Below are 20,063 nucleotides of genomic sequence, written 5' to 3'. Positions count from 1 at the left end.
TTCATATTCCCTTTCACATCATCTTGTTTCACTGGTAGCAATAAAAACACTATTCATGAATTTAGGCCCTTGTTAGGAAGATTTTCCCCCTTCTCCTGTCTGTCAGTGACTGATACCAAATGAAAATAGTTTTATTGACTTGTATGAAGGAATAACGTGGTTTAGGATGGAGGTAATAATATGCAGTATGCAGGTGAGCACTACTCCATACAATACTGCTTTTTTCAAAGTTCAAATACTGCATCCCGGATCCTTCAAAAATGCTTTTGTGAACTGATAGCAGAAACAGAGGACAATGTTAGGCACACAATGAATAATAACTACAAATCAGTGTGTGAGAGGATCAGGAAAATACCAAACAGTAAGCATGAAAAAAATATGAAAGTCATGTAACAAATGATTTTTGCTAAAAATGTTACAAGTATAACTAACAAATTAGTGCTCATCTTATTAACAGGCTAAGTTCCTTTTACTTAGTCTGTACCTTATTTGGTCCTGGAGCATGTGTTTTTTACTTGATTGTGAGCTGCTCTTTAGACTAATGTGTATGGTTCAGTGAATATTTGCATGCTATTACCTTCTGTTTCGCCCTGTGGGTGTACTCCTTCCACACTCCGTACTGACACCTGACTGACTCTTTTTGGGTATCCCCATAGCAAGTTCCAGCAGGTCACACTTGGTTTATCAAGTCGAAGCTCCCTGCAGAGCACATTAGACAACTGGATAACAGGTCCACCTCAATCTGGTTCTAATGTCATGGTCATTGTTTCAGTGTAATAAAATGTTAAAAATATTAAGTTTGATTATGGAATTAAAGTAGATGTAAACACAACCTCTAAAATCTCAGATAATTATTAACATGTTAATATAATCTTAAAGGTTTATTCAAAGATTTTAATTCTGCAGTTTTCAATAAAATTTTACTTAGTGGTCCTACCATGAATGTCTGTATTTTGGCACATCCCTTTATACGAAACTTTGTCTTAGTCTCCCAATTGTGCTCCTGAATTGTCACCAGGGGAGGACTGGGAGTTTTTGGCCTGGGGATAAAAAAAAACAACTGGCTCTCATGGCAGGGGCAGTTTCCTATGGGCTGTGTATACCACACACTGAGTGATATAAAATTGTCATGTTTGGTGGACATGGTGTTGTCTCAAAGGACATGGGTTACTGTGACACATTCTCTTATACAGTACATGCTCTAAATGCTAAAAATTGAATTGTAAAAGATGTATTGTAAACAACAAAGTACTTTATGAGCTGAACAAGCTGACTGCTGCTCTGTGAAAATTACACACATTCGCCTTTATAAAATAATTTTATTGGTTGAACTAGAGTTCTGTGTCTTTTTTCCAACGTGACTATGTAACTAAGTAACTATCCTTCCAAAAATATCGGTCACTGACTGCATTTTCAACAGTCCAAAATATGTATCTTATTTGTACTGACCTTGGGGGCAAATGCCCTCAGCCTCAGTTCTCCTCTAATTGTCACCCCTGTAACATGGGCTGCTTATGGAGACTACAAGTTTTAATTTCAACACACATTGTACAAACATGGTCCACTGTTATCAATATCAGGAAATCCACCCCGAATAACAGACATATTTACAGTGTATGTATGTATATATATATATTAGCTAAAAGGAGTATACAGGAGATTAGTATCATTGCACCAAAAGATAAAAAGGTGAAAACTGTATTTTTGCAAAAACAAAAGGTAATATTCAGTTTACATCTACTTTAAATTTTGACAAATTGTATGGAAACATTACAAATTTTGTTCCATTAGCAACATGACACTCATCAGTCAGCACCTATAGGCTCACATATATATGCAGGTCTCCTTTCTTGCCAAAGCAAAATGGGTATACTATCTCACTGAGGTTAATTTACGAAAGGCATATAAACTGTGCACTTTGCAAGTGCAGTTGCACTCATTTTTTTTACTAAATGTAACGTGTTGAAGCTTCATTTTGTACCCATTAGAGTGCAAGGTATTTTTGCTTGCATATGATGGATGATGGAAATCAACAGAGCTTTACCACATTTACTAAGCTCTGGAGAAAATGAGTGCAACTGCACTTGCAAAGTCTATTTGCCTTTAGTAAATCCATCCCACTGGGTCATGGCATCCTTCCAAATGACTGTATCCTGAGTGTAAGGGCTTAGCATTAGTAGTTTGTTTTGGCTTTGATATGGGCATGGTAAGTCCATCTATTAAAGTGATACTAAAGTCTCATTTTTTTTTTTAGGTAAAAATAACAAACATGTTATACTTACCTGCCCTGTGCCATGGTTTTCCACAGAGCAGCCTGGATCTTCCACTTCTTGGATCCCTCTATTCAGTGCCCCTGGCCCCCCTCCTGTTGAGTGCCCCCACAGCAAGCAGTTTGCTATGGGGGCACCTGAGCCAAGCCACAGCTCCCCGCCCCCTCTCCTCATTGGCTGAATGACTTTTATTGACAGCAGTGGGAGTCAATGGTGCTGCACTGTTGTCTCAGCCAATGAGGAAGGGTGTCCCAGGCATCCGAGACACTGCTGTAACATCCATGGATCTAGAGGGGGCTCAGATAAGTATTAGGGGAGCTGAGGGGGGCTGCTGCACACAGAAGGTTTTTTTATCTTAATGCACAGAGTGCACTAAGAAAAAAAAAACCTTCTGCCTTTACAACCACTTTAATGACTTCCAGTTCCGGCGCTGCATGGAGTAGCCACCTCCTTCCTCGGCTCCTGCTGTACAAATATGCATACAATGCCCACCTGAACCCTCGGACTGGGTCGCTGTAGCTCTGCGAGGCTCTCCCAGGTCCAATGGACCCATTCCTGGATAAAAGCGGCTCCCACTCCCAGGCTCCGACACACCTGCCCCATCCCGCGGTCCCGGCCCCCGCTTTCCTACATGGCAGCAGCCCAAGGTATGGAGGTTAGTGACCAGCCCTCTCAGACCTCCAGCCAGCCTGCTGACCCACAAACAGAGTGGATTGCACAAGCAGTCGCAGCGCTCCTAGCCCCCACTATTACATCCTCAGTGGAGAAGGCAGTGCAGGCAGGCATGGTACATTTCAGGAAAGAACTGTCTGAACATGCCTCACGTATCACTGAAGCAGAGATGAGGCTGTCATCTGTGGAAGATGAGCTGTATCAGGCTCAAACCACTGAACAAGCCCATGATAAAAGTAACCAGCTCATTCTCCAGAAACTGGAGGATTTGGAAAATAGATTAAGGCACAATAACCAAAATATCCCCGAAGAACTGTGCCTCACCTCAACCTGCACTATGGAATGAGCTCACTGACTTGGAACATATTCTGCTGACTGGCAATCCCTTTGTGCAATCATTGCCAAATATCTTAGTTATGCGAATAAAGCAGCAATCTTATTAAAATACCGCCGATCTCGGGCATTGCAAATTGATGGCATTAAAATAATAATTTTTGCAGACTATTCTATTAAGGCATCCAAGAGAATGAAGGCCTTTCAACACATCTGTTCTGCCCTTTTCCAGCACCAAATCAAATCCTCTCTGACCTACCCGACGGTACTACGATTACGATCCCCAAGTGGCGAACAGCTCACTTTGAAGACCCTACTGAAGCTAAATCTTTCCTTCAATCAATCAATCAATCAAGAAACACTCCAACCTCCTACCTAAGGCGCCATCTGTATCTCATCCTCTTGACCAACGAAGCCCCAGGCAAGACCCTCCAAAACATCTTAAATTGTCTTAAATCCTCTGGCTTCAACAACTGAGCCAAATTTTGCTGACTACTCTGTCTAGCTATTTAGACCTTTTATGGTAAACGGGTAATACCTTCCAGCCTTCGGCATCCTTTGGTATAGTTTTTGTATTTTATATGCACTGTTCATTTATTTGCTCGTTTTATTCCCTGCAGGCTTTCTGTTTTTGTTTTTCCCCCATGATCCTCACTGGCCATTTTTCTCGTATGGGCTATCTGCGGACAGCTGGCCTTACTCAGGCGGGCTACCACCTTTAATCCCAACTCTGGGCAGCTCCTGGGAGATGTCTCTTGTCAGTGCTACCATGTGGAAAAAATCAACGTCACTATTTTGTATGCTACTTTCGTTTAATCTTACCCTACCCTTGCTCCTTACCTCCTGTTTGCTATTGTTCACCATAGTAGTATGTACCCTTTAGATACCACACACAAACCCCTGACCCAACGAAGAGAATTCTCAGGTATCATGCCCCATGCACTCCTGTACTTAGCAGCAACCTTTCTCGGAATCAAACCAGCTACAAAACTCCCCCGCTCCAAGAAACCCCCATGAGAGTCAACTCTTGGAATATAAAGGGGCTCACATCCCCCATTAAAAGACCAAAAGTCCTTAGCCACCTCAAGAGGTTGAAACCTGACATTGCATTAATACAAGAAGCACATCGTAAAGGCCCTGACTTTGTACGCATGAAAAAACTATGGGTGGGTAGAGTCCTAGGGTCTGAGGCAGTGGGGAGGAAAGCCGGGGTTCTCATGTTAATACGCAAGAAACTCCCATGTGAGGTAAGCTCAGTAGACTCTGACAAACAAGGGTGTTTTATCACGGTCAGGTTATGCATAGGAAACAGAGCTCTTCAGATTTCCAATGTGTACGCTCCCAATAGTCCAAGCCAATCCTTCTTTTGTGAATTATCAACCAAACTTTCGACATCCCCCCATATTGCTCATCTCATCGGTGGAGACTTAGATATGGTCATGCACCACTCAGATGACAGGTCCACATCTAAACATCCCATTAGAAAAAATGCAGACCTCCTGCCAACACCTTTTGCATCTACCATAGATTCATTATACTTAACAGATGTTTAGCATCTTCTACATCTGGCAGAACTCTCCCCCACATAATACACTTTCCAGAATAGATTGTATTTTCAGCACTGACATCTTATCCCTCAAATTTTAGATGCAGAAATACATGCAATCTTGGACCATGCTCCGGTATCTGTATCATTAAAAGTCCCGGTGTCCCAACATAATCCCCGCCTATGGCGTTGCCCCTCCTACCCTTCAAACAATGCAGACATTTAAACTTTTATAAAAACAGGGTGGGAGGAATTCTCATCCGCCAACTCTGCCCACAAAAATAACCCTAAACTTTTCTGGGAGGCAGGCAAGGCCTTTCTCAGGAGCTGGGTAATCTCATATGCTGCCTCTTAGGAAACGGATCTCGACGCAATATCGCCAAGCTAGTTTGCGTCTTAATATAGCCCAGCGCAACTTAGCATCTAATAACACCCCTAAACATAGATCTGAGTGGCATGAGGCTAAACAAGCTTTTGACACCTAGGCTGAGAAAATAGAATTAATGAATCATGCACATAAGCTACTTTCCACAAATTTGGAAACAAATCGGGTAAACTATTGGCTAGACTATGTAAAGGTCCTCACGGACCAACCTTTATAACTTCTCTCGATCCCACAGGTAATATTAAATCACTTCCTCAAGAGGTCAGCAGAATTATGCTTCAATTTTATTCCTCTCTATACGCCCACAACCCTATCGAACATAATCTAGCACAAAGTTTTCTGGACAACCACTTTTAAGCTTTTAAATAACAGCTTAATAGATAGTGTACATAGCTACAGTATTTAACCACTTATGGACCGCCAATCGTCATTATACGGCGGCTCTTTGAAGAGGGATATCATTGTTATGGCAGCATCTAGCTACCATAACCCCGAGATCCTCTTCAAGAGCCGGTGGTCCGCTTTCAGATAAAGGTGGTCTCTGTGGCGGATTCACCACAAGATCAGCGGCAGGAGAGGGGCAACCCCGCCGTTCTCCAGTGCTCTCCACCTCTTACCGGAGCTGCTGGCAGCGGCAGAAGTGATCACCTATGTTCTCATGTTAGTTATGGAGATGAGTGGAGGGGAAGATGGCCCCAACCCGTCTCCATACCATTGCAGGGCGGAAGCGACATCAAAAAGTTACTTCCGCCCATAGCTCTTAAAGCAACCTTTTTTTTTTTAATGACATTTCATTTATTTATTATTGCATTTTAGTGTAAATATGAGATATGAGGTCTTTTTGATCCCAGATCTCATATTTAAGAGGTCTTGTCACGCTTTTTTTCTATTACAAGGGATGTTTACATTCTTTGTAATAGGAATAAAAGTGACACAATTTTTTTTTTAAAAGAACAGTGTAAAAATTAAAAATAAAAGGTAAAATAAATAAGAAAAAAACCCCAAAACATTTTAAACGTGCGCCGTCCTGATGAACTCGCGTGCAGAAGCGAACGCATACGTGAGTAGCGCCCACATATGTAAAACGGTGTTTAAGCCACACATGTGAGGTATTGCCACGATTGTTAGAGTGAGAGCAATAATAATAGCCCTAGACCTCCTCTGTAACTCAAAATATGCAACTTGTAGAATTTTTTAAACGTTGCATATGGATATTTTTAAGGGTAAAACTTTGTCGCCTTTCCACGAGCATGCGCAGCTTTGAAAAGTTACATGTTGGGTTTCAATTTACTTGACATAACATCATCTTTCACAATATAAAAAATAATTGGGCTAACTTTACTGTTGTTTTATTTTTTTAATTAAAAAAAAGTGATGTTTTTCCAAAAAGTGCACTTGTAAGTCCATTGCGCAAATACAGTGTGACAAAAAGTATTGTAGCAACCGCCATATTATTCTCTAGGGTGTTAGAAAAAATATATATAATGTTTGGGGGTTCTAAGTAATTTTCTAGCAAAAAAAAAAAAAAAAGATTTTAACTTGTAAACAACAAGTTTGAAAAATAGGCCTGGTCCTTAAGTGGTTAAAATATCAAGGTCAGTTTGAGATCTACTTGTGATTTGCTTAGCAAATGCATCTCAAACAAGTCTGCTGCCCTCTACTTTTAGCTGTAAATAACATAGTGGTAGATATAATTATGTATTAGCACTTCCTGTCTCTTGGGGGCTGGCTTTGAAACCACAGAAGGAGGAAGTGGAGAGACAGAGAGGAAGTCTCAGGCACATGACCTGTCTATGCTGCTAAACCCAAACAAGAAGGGACTATTATGCAAGTATTCCTATGTTCTAATAGTTTAACTGCAGCTGCTGAGTGTGTATTTGAATTATTGTGACAGACAGAATATCTCTGTCCTATTGTTATTATCTCACAGTGCACAGTGCCAGATAAGTCTGTGCTACTGTATATGTGTAGTGGTAACCTTGCTATATATTAGTAGGTAAACCTGTTTATTGCAATTGAGTTTATATACAGCTCCTATTTTAGTTAAACCTGTCCCTTATGGTCTGGGTTTCTATAGCTAGTTTTAGCTTGAGGCTCCATGACCAGTGTAGGCTAGAGGTTAGGCATCCACCGGCTACTTCTAGTAGTTGGTAGGGATGGTCCCGATGTTCGAATTGAACCCAAGTTCCACTCGAACATCGGGTGTAAGTTGGTTCGCAACCGAACATATGGGGCGTTTGCAGCAAATTTGAGTGCCGCGGAGCACCCCATAATGCACTGTGAGATCGCAATTCATTGGCGGCTGCTGATTGGCCAAAGCATGCACCTGACCTGCATGCTTTGGCCAATCACAGCGCGATCTGCTGTGAGAGCCATGATTGGCCTTAGGGGGCTAAGTCCACACCCCACACTATAAAAGACTGCTTACACGGCAGCCGTATGTAGTGTGATACGTGGAGAAGATTGAGAGAACTTGAGCTAGATTAGGCAGGTTAGTTAGTGGCATGCAGGCAATTTAGTATATATATTTTTTAATTAGCATATTTTGTAATAAAGATTTATACGATTTTTAACAATATTGTCTCATGTTGTGCCCATAAAATCCACCTTTATATATATTAGGATTTTTTCGTCATACTTGCCTGTAAAATCCTTTTCTTTGAGTACATCATGGGACACAGAGTCAGGCTAATATTCATTACCTACTGGTTATACTCCATCTCCAGGTAAATGGACACTGCTAGACCAAAGGTCTTCAGATAGGAAGTGATCCCCTATATAACCCCTTCCACACAGGAAGCACTTCAGTTTTGTAGCAAGCACTGGACCCTCAAAAAAGAGGAGAGGGATCTCTGTGTCCCATGATGTACTTAAAGAAAAGGATTTTACAGGTAAGTATGACGAAAAAAAATCCTATTTTCTTTTTCATACATCATGGGACACAGAGTCAGGCTAATATTCATTACCTACTAGGACGTCCCAGAGCAATAGACTTCAGGGGAGGGAGACACTCTGCCAAACAATAGCCATCAGAACTTATACAGCAACCCGCAGTACACTGCGGCCAAAAGCCGAATCCTTGGCTGCTCGAACATCCACTTGATAAAATTTTGTGAATGTATGCACTGAAGACTAGATAGCAGCCTTACAAATCTAAGCCACAGATACCCGATGGTGAAAAGCCCAAGAGGTTCCTACACCCCTGGTAGAATGAGCTCTCACCCTAAAGGGAGGAGCTTTATGTTTCAGACCGTAGGCCTGAATGATCAACTGACGGACCCAATTGGCAATGGAAGCCTTGGAGGCTGTTTGCCCCTTCTTGGGTCCTTTTGGTAAAACAAAAAAGGAGTCTGATCCTCAGGTCTCTGCAGATCTAAACAAATAAATCTTGACTGCTCGGACAACGTCCAATGAGTGCAGTCGTCTCTCTTCCGCTGAGCGAGGCTGAGAGAAAAAAGAAGGAAAAATAATGTCCTGATTTAAATGAAAAGCTGACAACACTTTTGGCAAAAAGGATGGAACAGGTCATAACACGACCCTGTCATGGTGAAGGATCAAGTATGGTTCCCTGCACGAAAGGGCCGCCAACTCTGACACCCTTCTAGCCGAGGTGATGGTCATAAGGAAGGCTATCTGACATCTGACAGCAAGTTTAATGGAATTTCCTTGATAGGTAACCAAGGCCTTCTGGGCCAGGCTGGTGCCACCAGAATGACTGCAACCCCCTCTTTCTGAATCCTGCGCAACAAATGTGGAAGGAGAGGGATCGGAGGGAAAGCATAAACCAGGGAGTACTGTCTCCATGGAACTATCAGAGCATCTGTTCCGATTGCCAGAGGATCCCTTGTTTGGGACACAAATTGCTGTAGCTTGTTGTTGAACCTGGATGCCAATAGGGTGACATCTGGCCATCCCCAATGCTGGCAAATTTCCTGGAACACCTCTGGGTGTAGGGACTATTCCCCCAGGCAGATCTGCTGGCGGCTGAGATAATCTGCCTTCCAGTTCTCTACTCCTGGGATATGGACTGCAGATATAAATCGGCACATGTCCCTCTGCCCAGGCTAGTATGTGGTTCACCTCCTTCAGAGCTGAACAACACCTGGTACTGCCTTGGTGGTTTATATAGGCCACTGCAGTGGCATTGTCAGACTGAACCCTGATAGGGCAGTCCTGAAGCTCCACCGTATAGGACCTAGGGCCAGACGTACTGCCCGTAATTCCAGAACGTTGATGGCAGGATCTGTTCTGTCCCTGACCATTTCCCCTGAGCTGTGAGCCCTTCTAGGGTCGCTCCCTAGCTTGAGAGACTGGCATCTGTAGTCAGTACTCTCCAAGTTACCGGGAGAAAGGATTTTCCCTTTGGCAGGTTAAATATAGTTACATAGTAGGTGAGGTTGAAAAAAGACACAAGTCCATCAAGTCCAACCTATGTGTGTGATTATGTGTCAGTATTACATTATATATCCCTGTATGTTGCGGTCATTCAGGTGATTATCTAATAGTTTCTTGAAGCTATCAATGCTCCTGCTGAGACCACCGCCTGTAGGACCCTCTACGTAGTTTAAGGTTAAACCTCTTTTCTTCTAATTGTAATGAGTGGCCACAAGTCTTATTAAACTCTCTTCTGCGAAAAAGTTTTATCCCTATTGTGGGGTCACCAGTACAGTATTTGTAAATTGAAATCATATCCCCTCCAAGCGTCTCTTCTCCAGAGAGAATAAGTTCAGTGCTTGCAACCTTTCCTCATAACGAAGATCCTCCAGACCTTTTATTAGCTTTGTTGCCCTTCTTTGTACTCGCTCCATTTCCAGTACATCCTTCCTGAGGACTGGTGCCCAGAACTGGACAGCATACTCCAGGTGCGGACGGACCAGAGCCTTGTAGAGTGGGAGAATTATCGTTTTATCTCTTGCGTTGATCCCCCTTTTAATGCATGCCAATATTCTGTTTGCTTTATTAGCAGCAGCTTGGCATTGCATGCCATTGCTGAGCCTATCATCTACTAGGACCCCCAGGTCCTTTTCCATCCTAGATTCCCCCAGAGGTTCTCCCCCCAGTGTATAGATTGCATTCATATTTTTGCCACCCAAATGCATTATTTTACATTTTTCTACATTGAACCTCATTTGCCATGTAGTCGCCCACCCATTAATTTGTTCAGGTCTTTTTGCAAGGTTTCCACATCCTGCGGAGAAGTTATTGCCCTGCTTAGCTTAGTATCGTCTGCAAATACAGAGATTTAACTGTTTATCCCATCCTCCAGGTCGTTTATAAACAAATTAAATAGGTTTGGTCCCAGCACAGAACCCTGGGAACCCCACTACCCACCCCTGACCATTCTGAGTACTCCCCATTTATCACCACCCTCTGAACTCGCCCTTGTAGCCAGTTTTCAATCCATGTACTCACCCTATGGTCCATGCCAACGGACCTTATTTTGTAGAGGCACAAACTGAAAATGACGTTCTTCTACTGAAAAACGTAGGAACCTCTGATGAGGTTGAAAGATAGGTATGTGTAAATACGCGTCTTTTATATCGATGGAGGCTAGAAAGTCTCCCCCCCCGGAGTGAGGCTACTACTGAGCAGACAGGCTCCATCCGAAAGGAGTGTATCAGCAGATACTTGTTCAGGGATCTTAGATCCAAAATGGACCTTGTGTCCCAGTTTGGTTTCTGAACTGTAAACAGGTTTGAGTAAAACACTGTGCCCCTTTTGGATACCGGAACCTCTACAACCACTCCTTGATGCGCTAGATGATGTAGTGCCTGAAGCAATAAGTTTCTTTTTGGATGATCCGAGGGAAAGCTGGATCTTAAAAACCTCTGAGGAGGAAACCCTCGCAACTCCAGCTTGTAACCATGAGATATAATTGAAGTGACCCACTCGCCCTGAATTATTGTTCTCCAAATGTCCGCAAAGTGTATCAGCCTTCCCCCCACTCAATGGTGTGGGGGCATCCCCTCAAAAGGAGGGCTTGGTGCTGAGTTTAGAACAATCTTGGACCCAGGGCTTCTTCTGGCCCTGACCCTGCGGCTTGCCCCTGGCCCTAGCGCCCTGTTGGTGGTGGAACCACCTTGACGCTGAGACACTGGAGGAAGCAATCCCAGAGGTTTTAAGCAAGGGATGTCTGGTACTTTTCTTCACAGGAAGTAGAGAACTCTTCCCTCTGGAAATCTTTTGGATATATTTGTCTAAATGATCACCAAATAAACGTTTCGCATGAAAAGGGAAACCTGCCAATAACTTTTTACAAGGAAGCTCGGCTGACCAGTACTTAAGCCACAAGAGTTTGCTCATATATACAGACGAGAGAGCCAAATGAGAAACCTGCTGTATTGAATCCTTTAAGGCATCAATAGCAAAACACAATGCTCAAGAAATATCTGTCTTAATTTCAGGAAGATCATCCTCCTGGTTAGGCCTATCAGGCCGTTTGACCTGACCCTCGACGGACTTTTAGATACTGAAAAAACGGTTGTTTTAAAAACTTTTTTTGCATTGATGCATGTCCCCTAGGGCAGCACCCGGGTCCTCATACACTTTTTATGGCAATACCTTACATATAAGCCTTTAAAATGAGCACTTTTGATTTTTCATGTTCGTGTCCCATAGACTTTAATAGGGTTCGCATGTTCGTTAAAACTTTTTGCCTGTTCGCATGTTCTGGTGCGAACCAGACCGGGGGGTGTCCAGCCCATCCCTGGTAGTTAGAGGTCTGGTTGCATATTAGAGTAGAAACTACTAGGAAGGGACTAAAGTGCAGAGTAAATAGGCCAACTCTAAGTTCCAGTGCCACACCACAGTTCCCGCTTGTGAAAAGCTGCATTTCGGGCTGGTTGGACAATGGTTGGAGGGTCTCCCCATCACCACAGATCTAGTCTTCATCTCTCTGAGACCAAGATAAATGCTGCATCTTGATCATCCGCAGTGGCCCCTGCAACTGTATCTGTACATTGGATTGTATGTACTATTATTAATCTAATAATCTTATGGCTAATGTTATATGTTGGTTCCAATTACTTTGATTAGATTACTGGTTTATTTCCCAGGAAGGGAATCCCCTCTGTCCACAGAGGCCCTGTCCTGGGTGGAGGCACTGCCAAGTTTATTATCAAACCCACTCTTATATAAAGATAAATGTTATGATTTTCTTATTTACCTAGAGGTTTAGTGCAATATTCTGTTTGGGGAGGGCCATTTCTCATAACACCCCCAAAAGAGGGCTACACAAGCGTAAGAGTCCAGTCTCTGTTAAGACCAGATATTTGCTGCTGTGGATTACATAGAGGGCCCTAGCCGCCTGGCTGGATGAGAGACCTGTAGATGTGATCCTGGCATCAAGCACCTATGAACTTGACTTAGCCAAACAGACTGAAAACAAAGGGTGGGTCTATAAGTGCAAATGAAAAGAGGATATTTACAAAGCAAAATCAGATACGAGTTATAATTGCAGCATTGTGCACACATTTCACAATTAAGCACAACATCACCTAGCCTACATAAAAACATGACTGTTTCTTCTAAATTCGGTTGGGTGCAAACACGCATGTGGGGGAGTGTTTTGGATTTGATGCATAAACACGTGGAAGGCAGATCAGAACAGATAATGAAGGAGCAGTTATGGGTGGATACTGGTGTCTCAATATATGATCATTGGTAAAAGATTAGAAGAAAGTTAAAGACTATGGTGATCTATCTGCAAGGGGGCCAGTAGACACTAAATAAGCAAATGCACACTAAACAATTTCTACAATTTCTACACGAACAAGGCTTTGGGTGGAGGTATCTTTTTCAGAGCACCAAAACTGTACAAGTGGGTTGCTGCTATACTACAGCTTCTGGTCCCTCCCTGTGCAACGAAACACGGCAACACAGAGCTTATTCTTCAATGTGTCATCATGCACTACAATCCCCATGTGATGGTGCCGATGTTTTGTCTGTCTCTGTCGTTGAAATTGTGAGTACCTAAATTAGCACAATAAGCGGTCTTTCTTTCTTTTGGTAATATCAATCAACTATTCCAAAGAGGGATTGAGAACCTTGCCCAGGGTGTTGGAGCCACCTATTGGTGTAGATTGTTTCTTGTGTTTCACTTTTGACACATAGAAATAAAAATTAAGGACACATTTCCCAATTTCCATCACTACAGCCCCAGCTACACTGAATGAATGGACAGGAAGAGCTCTGCACTGTATCCCTGCTCATTCACAAACCAAAGCATAGTATACGTTTACTATGCTTCGTTTGGTACTGATCACTCACTGCATGTTCATTTAGAAAAAGGAAGGGGTCGGTAAATGACAAATTTACTGGCCTCTTCCCCGGCTCCTCATCCTGAAATGATCCCCTGCAGCAGCTGGTGGGAGAGGAGGGGATGCTGAGACTGCTGCGGGGGTAGAGGGACCAGGGGAGCACGGGCAGCAGAAGGAAGTGAAACCTGGGCAGGAGGGGCAGCATATCCTGGAACCAATCCTCTGTATTTTCCTCATGCAGCTGCTGAATGCCGGTGGGAGAGGAGGAGAAGCTTTCAGTGGCTGCAAGGGGAAAATAGAGGGATCAGTTTCAGTAAATGCTGACGCCAATCCTGTCCCTGGTGTAAAACCCAATGTGACAGGGAGGGTATATGGGCACACTGGAGCATGGGCGGAGTCGCCACTGTGATCCCTCAAGCTTCGCCAGTGCTGCCCCCCCATCATGGTGCCCTAAGGCTACTGCCCAAGCAGCCTTACGCTGGTGCTGGTCCTGTGCTTACCCAGCATGTTGTGCCAGTTATGCCCAACTCATCACACAGATTTGTCTGCAAACTGCCACAAACAGAACACAACCTCCAGTCCATCACAATGAATGTCAGCTTCTAGACTGCCTTTCTTATAAGTTTGAGTTTGCAAAAAGATTTGAAGAAGACACAAAAAAAATGCTTCACGTTAAGGTGGATTGCAAGAAGTCTTGTTGGCAGGTGTGGAGGGACTGCAGCTAAACAGGGGGGAGGTGAGATTAGGGAAGAGGTGGAGATGAAGGAAAAATCGGAGGAGGAGTAAGAGGGCACAAAGCTACATTCGTCATCTACTACCCCCACAAGCAGCAACTCTACCTCTTCTTTTACGCCTGTCTTTCATTATTTTTTTTTTTGTTTGGGAAATGCTGATCTGAGGAAGGGTGGGCATCGTATGGCCTTATGATGCTACAATTAACTTTTTTGCTACAGCCAGCCCTTCCCCCAGATATAGAATTTCTCCACCCCTCCACATGCTGCTGCCTATTCTTACCCTAATTTGTGGAAAGACAAGTTAGACTGTAGGTATTTGAATCTGTGTTATTTTACCTCATGTAAGTACAATACTTTTTAATAAATTATATACTGTGTCAGTATTACGCTATGGATGGTCTCTCTTTCCATATATGTGGCTGGGTCTCGCGGTCTGGCTAAGACCTTGTGTTGCCAGGAGGAGTTTGTGATCCCTTCCATTCCAACCTGCATCTTATCTCCAGTCCGTCAGCGGATCACCTCTATGGGAAAAGGCCCTGGCTGGGTATAAGCCAATTGCCCGAATTTACCTGCTCGCTGGTAAGCAGGTTTTTTTCATCAGGTGGTGGCACTTTGTTATCTCTCTGATTCACCTGGGTCTTCATCACTTGACTGAATTTGTACCGTCCATTCAAGGATCACTGTATGGACTTTCCATTTGTAGCACAGTCTTTTTTTTTTTTCTTTTTTTTCCTTTTTTTTTTCCTTTTTTTTTTTTCCTTTTTATATAGGTTTTTCCTTGACAGCTATGCCTCCCTTGCCCTGACTATAATTATTGAAATAAAAGAAATACAATTGGCTTCTAGATGTCTGGGAAGAGAGAGATTATGCTGTCAAAGCAGAAGAATTGCACATGTGCCAGGCCTCTGCTGTATGCAGTGGAGACCTTGCCAACGCGTTTCACCTCCAAGGACATTGTCTGGGGTCTCCAGACGATGTCCTTGGAGATGAAACGCGTTGGACAGGTCTCCACTGCCGCCATTTGATTTTATACAAGCTTTGTTTTTATCTGCAAAAATGTGAGTTTCCTTACTTTCATTAAAATTTACCATTCTTTACATAACAGAATTACGCTATGTGGCCCCCTTTGTTTTTTCTCCTTTTACCATTCCCATTACATCTATGGACCTTTGAGTACTGTCCTGCATGAGATACACCTGTTTAGACATCTCCACCTTGATGAAAATCGGGAGTCTCCATTCCAGGCTATTGACAGTCCCAGCGTCCATCTCTGTTGGTTGTATTTACAACACAAGCTCGTTTGACATGCAGAATATATGTTCTTGCGTGTTCAAACATTCCGGTAAGCCTCCTTTTCATATGGTGGTGATTCTCTTCACTTCAACTGCACATCTCGGTTTTCTGAGGGGATATTCACATTGAAGTCTTTCACAAGGGAGTCCTCTAATCACCTATATGAAGTCTTGAATATTTTTGTTGGACATTACTAGTTTTTTCCTTGTGTTGACATTCATCACTCATATTTACTGTACACATACACACTTTTTTGTACATTTGATTGTTATTTGGGCTCACTGCCCTCATTTTTGTTTTATGTGTCACATCATCTTTTAGCGCTACACTTTTTGTTTTTGTTTTGCCATTTATCCAATTTGGTGTGTTAGCTGCTATTTCTAAGGGCAGCACTGAATTATTTGCTACACTCTGCTGTATGCAGTCCAACCACTGCATCAATACAAAAAATACAGAGAAAATACAAATTAGAATTAACAATACGTTAAAAATGACTTTAGTAAAAACAAAACAAAAAACGCAGAGGGGAATTTCTCACTCTGTTGCAACCTAGAGCAGGAAATTTGTAGTAGACTATATGGGGCTTAGACTTCTGTACTTCAAGATGGTTATAGTTTATAGCTTTTTTTTTACATGATCTATGAATGGAGCACTGACAATTGACTGAAAGATCCATCCCATCCATTTATAGATCCCTTTTTATTTGTAGAAGCTATAGTACAGCTTCTACAAATGGAGGAGCTGGGCAGAAAGGTTGGATATTAAACATTATTAACCCCTACTGCACCAGAAAATTACAGCAGCGGGGTTGGGGGACTCAGAGGATGAAGATTTCAAGGAAAGCAGGAGCAAGCAGCATGAGAGACACATTGCAATAATAGAAAGTCATGTTCTGATTTTTGTTTTTTTATTTTGACGAAACTTGGGCTTTAAAGTGGAGTTCCACTCAAAAGTGGAACTTCCACTCATTCTACTCCCCCACCCCCTCCAGTACCACATTCGGTACCTTTTGGAGGGAGGAGGGACAGGATACCTGTCTTTCACAGGTATCCTGTCCCCACTTCTGGGAGCCTCAGCCGTGGATATTTGTGTCACCGCTCGGGCTCCCTTCTCCTTCCCTGGCCGCCGGGCCAGTAGGAGAGAGGAGCGGAGAGTAGGGTTCCTAGTGTGCAGCCGCAAGGCTATACTCCCAGGTTCACTTACTTGCAATGGAGGCGTCAGCACCCGACAGCTGATGGAAACATCAGCTGGAGTGCCGACATTGCTGGCCTCCAGGGCAGGTAAGTGTCCGATTATTAAAAGTCAGCAATTGCATTATGTGTAGCAGCTAGCTTTTAATTTTTGCAGCAGTGGATGGACCTCCTCTTTAATAATAAAAGAGGTACATTACATAGAAACAGTACTGTTTATAGAAACTGCATACCTGAAATCAGAGGGTACATCTGTAAAGATTCTCAGGATGAAGTTACAGCTAATGCCTGGATGAAAAGTTGTAGGAATAATGATGTATCTTCCTCTTTTTAACATTTTCCTTAAGAAGACAGATCTTAGGTTCATATAGGGTGAAGAGGCAGCCCTCACCTGTCCTTGCATCTTATGGATCCTGTACTCTCGATTCTGTTCCACCTCATGAAGCAAAACATTAATACATAGTATAAATTGAGGTTATACATTATATATATATTTATACACACACACACACACATACATACACACACACACACACACACTATAATGTCAAAAGTACATGCACATGAACTTTAATGGCATCCCAGTCTTAGCCCGTAGGGATCAATATTGAGTTGGCCCACCCCTTCCAGCTATAACAGCTTCAACTCTTCTGGGAAGGCTGTCCAGAAGGTTTAGGAGTGTGTCTATGGGAATGTTTGACCATTCTTCCAGAAGCACATTTGTGATGTCTTACAGTCTCTGCTCTAATTCATCCCAAAGGTGTTCTATCAGGTTGAGTTCAGGACTCTGTGCAGGCCAGTCAAGTTCCTCCACCCCAAACTCGCTCATCCATGTCTTTTATAGACCTTACTTTGTGCACTGGTGCGCAGTCATGTTGGAACAGGAAGGGCCCATCCCCAAACTGTTCCAACAAATTTGGGAGCATGAAATTGTTCAAAGTGTTTTGGTATGTAGACGCACTAATGCGCCCCCATCCCTCAGTGGTTGTGCACAGAAACAAAAGCATAAGTAAGTCGCGCATGAATACATAAACCGTGTTCGTACCACACATGTGAGATATCACCGCAAACGCTATAGTGAGAGCAATCATTCTAGTACTACCCCTCCTCTGTAACTCTAAACAAGTAACCTGTAAAAATTGTTAAAGGGTTGCCTATGGAGATTTTAAATTATCATAGTTTGTAGCCATTCCACAAGCATGCACAATTTTAAAGCATGATATGTTAGGTGAAAAAATGTGACTGGTGCAAAAATATATAAATCTATAATAACGTGTGACTTTACCTTTTGGTTTAAATATCAGATCTGCTGCAGTTATGGTCGTGCGATCCAAGCCTCGATTTGGTGCGGGTTGGGGGAGGAAATGACATCGGCGTTACCCAGAAGCCTCTATGCATTTCGCATCCAATCATCCAATTATCCAACGCTTCCTGAAGACGCATGATTGGATGCAAAACGCATAGAGGCTTCTGGGTAACGCCAATGTCACTTCCTGCCCCAACCCGCACCAAATCAAGGCTTGGGTGACCAATCCCGGGAGACTGAACGGCGCTTGCAGGACCTAAGAGCATTGCTGGAAAGACTTAGTGCCGGTCTAAAGGCACCACACTTGTGAATGAAAATTCCCTATACTTATTTTAATGATTGAATACATTTTAATATGTTGCGCAATGATGGCTGTTTGCTTTTTATGAGATCCTGAGATTAATGTGGAGACACAAGGAGTGATCACTGGCATTCAATTGGGGAATCTTCAGGCATGTTTATATGAGTGGAGTGGTTATCCCAACATAAACCAAAGGCCTTTTTTTACCTTGTTTCTGGTGAGTGTCCATTCTAGAAGGTGGTGGTGTGTCACAAATTGGTGAGTTTTCCAATCATGGATGTGGATTTGTGCATGGGGGATTTGGAAAACCATCTTTTGAAGAGAATCACTGGGACTGTTGATTTTTGATTTTTTGATTTTTTTATTATTTTGATTTTTTTTGATCAAGGAGGATTATTTTGATCGTAGTTCACTAAAATATGCACTTTATTTGAATTCATTAAGATGAATCACTGACAAAGATTGTTTTTGATATGTGGTAAGATAAATATAATATTTGGGATCAGTGCAGTTACACCTTTTTTCACAATATGATATGTTAGGTATCTATTTACTCGGCGTAACATTTTTTTATAACTTACCAAAAAATTAGTTTATATATTGTGTTTTTTTGCATTAAAATTATTTAAAGTGTATTTAAGAAAAAAATGTTTGATACACCTATTCTTAGTAGCTAAACTTACTATAACTTGGAATTGGAAATCACCTGAGGTGCTGAGTATACAAGATACCCTAATGACTCTAAACCACCAATGTTAAATGGAGAAACCGTTAGCAGCAAATCTCTCTACTCTACAAATCTCTCTACTCAGTTTACCAGAGATTGGTCCATATGGCTGGATAATGCCAACTGTGTTATTGATTCTTGACATTATATACTATCTGATATTATAGCACATTGGCTGGATACCCATGTCCTTGCCAGTTACTTCTCTGGTGGATCCCTACTCCTGTTCCCTTCCCCTGTTGCCCTCCTTTTCCTTCCTTTGTTCCCTTCTCTTTTTTTTGCAAAGATAGAAGGTACTAATGGCAAAGATAAGTTCATCGCTTTATGGAGTCTGCTAGTTTGAGTTTGTTTTTTTTCTTTTCTGTTCACTCAATATTGACTTATGTGATACTTATGCATACTGGTATACTTATATGATGTACCTTCCTGTACACTGCTATTCCGTTGCTGTTTCATTTTTTCATGAAAAAACCTTCAACAAAGAAATAGTCGGAAATAAAAAAATTGTGCTTGAAAAAACGCTGCTGCGCAAATACCGCGTGACATTGCAAAAATTGCCATTTTATTCTCTAGGGTTTCTATTAAAAAAATATTTAATGTTTGGAGTTCTAGTTATTTACTAGCAAAAAATATTGATTTTTATTTGTAAACAAAAAGTGCCAGAAAAGGTCTGGTCCTTAAAGTGTTACTGAACCCACAACAGTAAAATCTGTATGTGCAGAATAGCATACTTGTTACACTCACTGTGGAACTTAAGGGGTTAATCCTCTGCATTGTGTAAGAAGGCCATTTGATCCTGTATGGACAGATTCTCCCCCTCCTGCAGGGTCTCTCTTGGCAAGGCCAGATAAGACACAGAGTAGTAAAGCTGCACATGCTCAGTTTGGTCTATATTGCTGGAGAGAACATTTCTTGTTGAGCTGAGATTTTCAGGTCACATGATATTGACATCACACATTTGGGTGTGTATAGAAATCCTAAATCACAGCCCAGTCCCTCCCTCCTCCTCCTTGACCAGTAACTAAAAAAAGAACACAGTGGGTGGGAT

General features: G+C 42.4%; 1 protein-coding gene across 1 annotated transcript in view; it reads right to left on the bottom strand.

Moving 5' to 3' along the window:
• The window catches only part of CAPN6 (calpain 6), a 166,906-nt gene that overhangs the window by 29,820 nt on the left and 117,023 nt on the right, over positions 1–20,063 (bottom strand). The window contains exons 10-11 of the mRNA XM_073599355.1: positions 16,915–17,117; positions 578–699 (exon numbers count right to left, since the gene is read on the bottom strand). Of these exons, the coding sequence (XP_073455456.1) occupies positions 578–699; positions 16,915–17,117 (325 nt within the window). The remainder of the gene's footprint in view (positions 1–577; positions 700–16,914; positions 17,118–20,063) is intronic.

This window comes from Aquarana catesbeiana, linkage group LG09 (genome assembly GCF_042186555.1).
Source record: "Aquarana catesbeiana isolate 2022-GZ linkage group LG09, ASM4218655v1, whole genome shotgun sequence".
Classification (NCBI taxonomy): Eukaryota; Metazoa; Chordata; class Amphibia; order Anura; family Ranidae; genus Aquarana; species Aquarana catesbeiana.
Note: the sequence above shows the minus strand (reverse complement) of the source record. Positions and strands in the feature narration are given on the sequence as shown.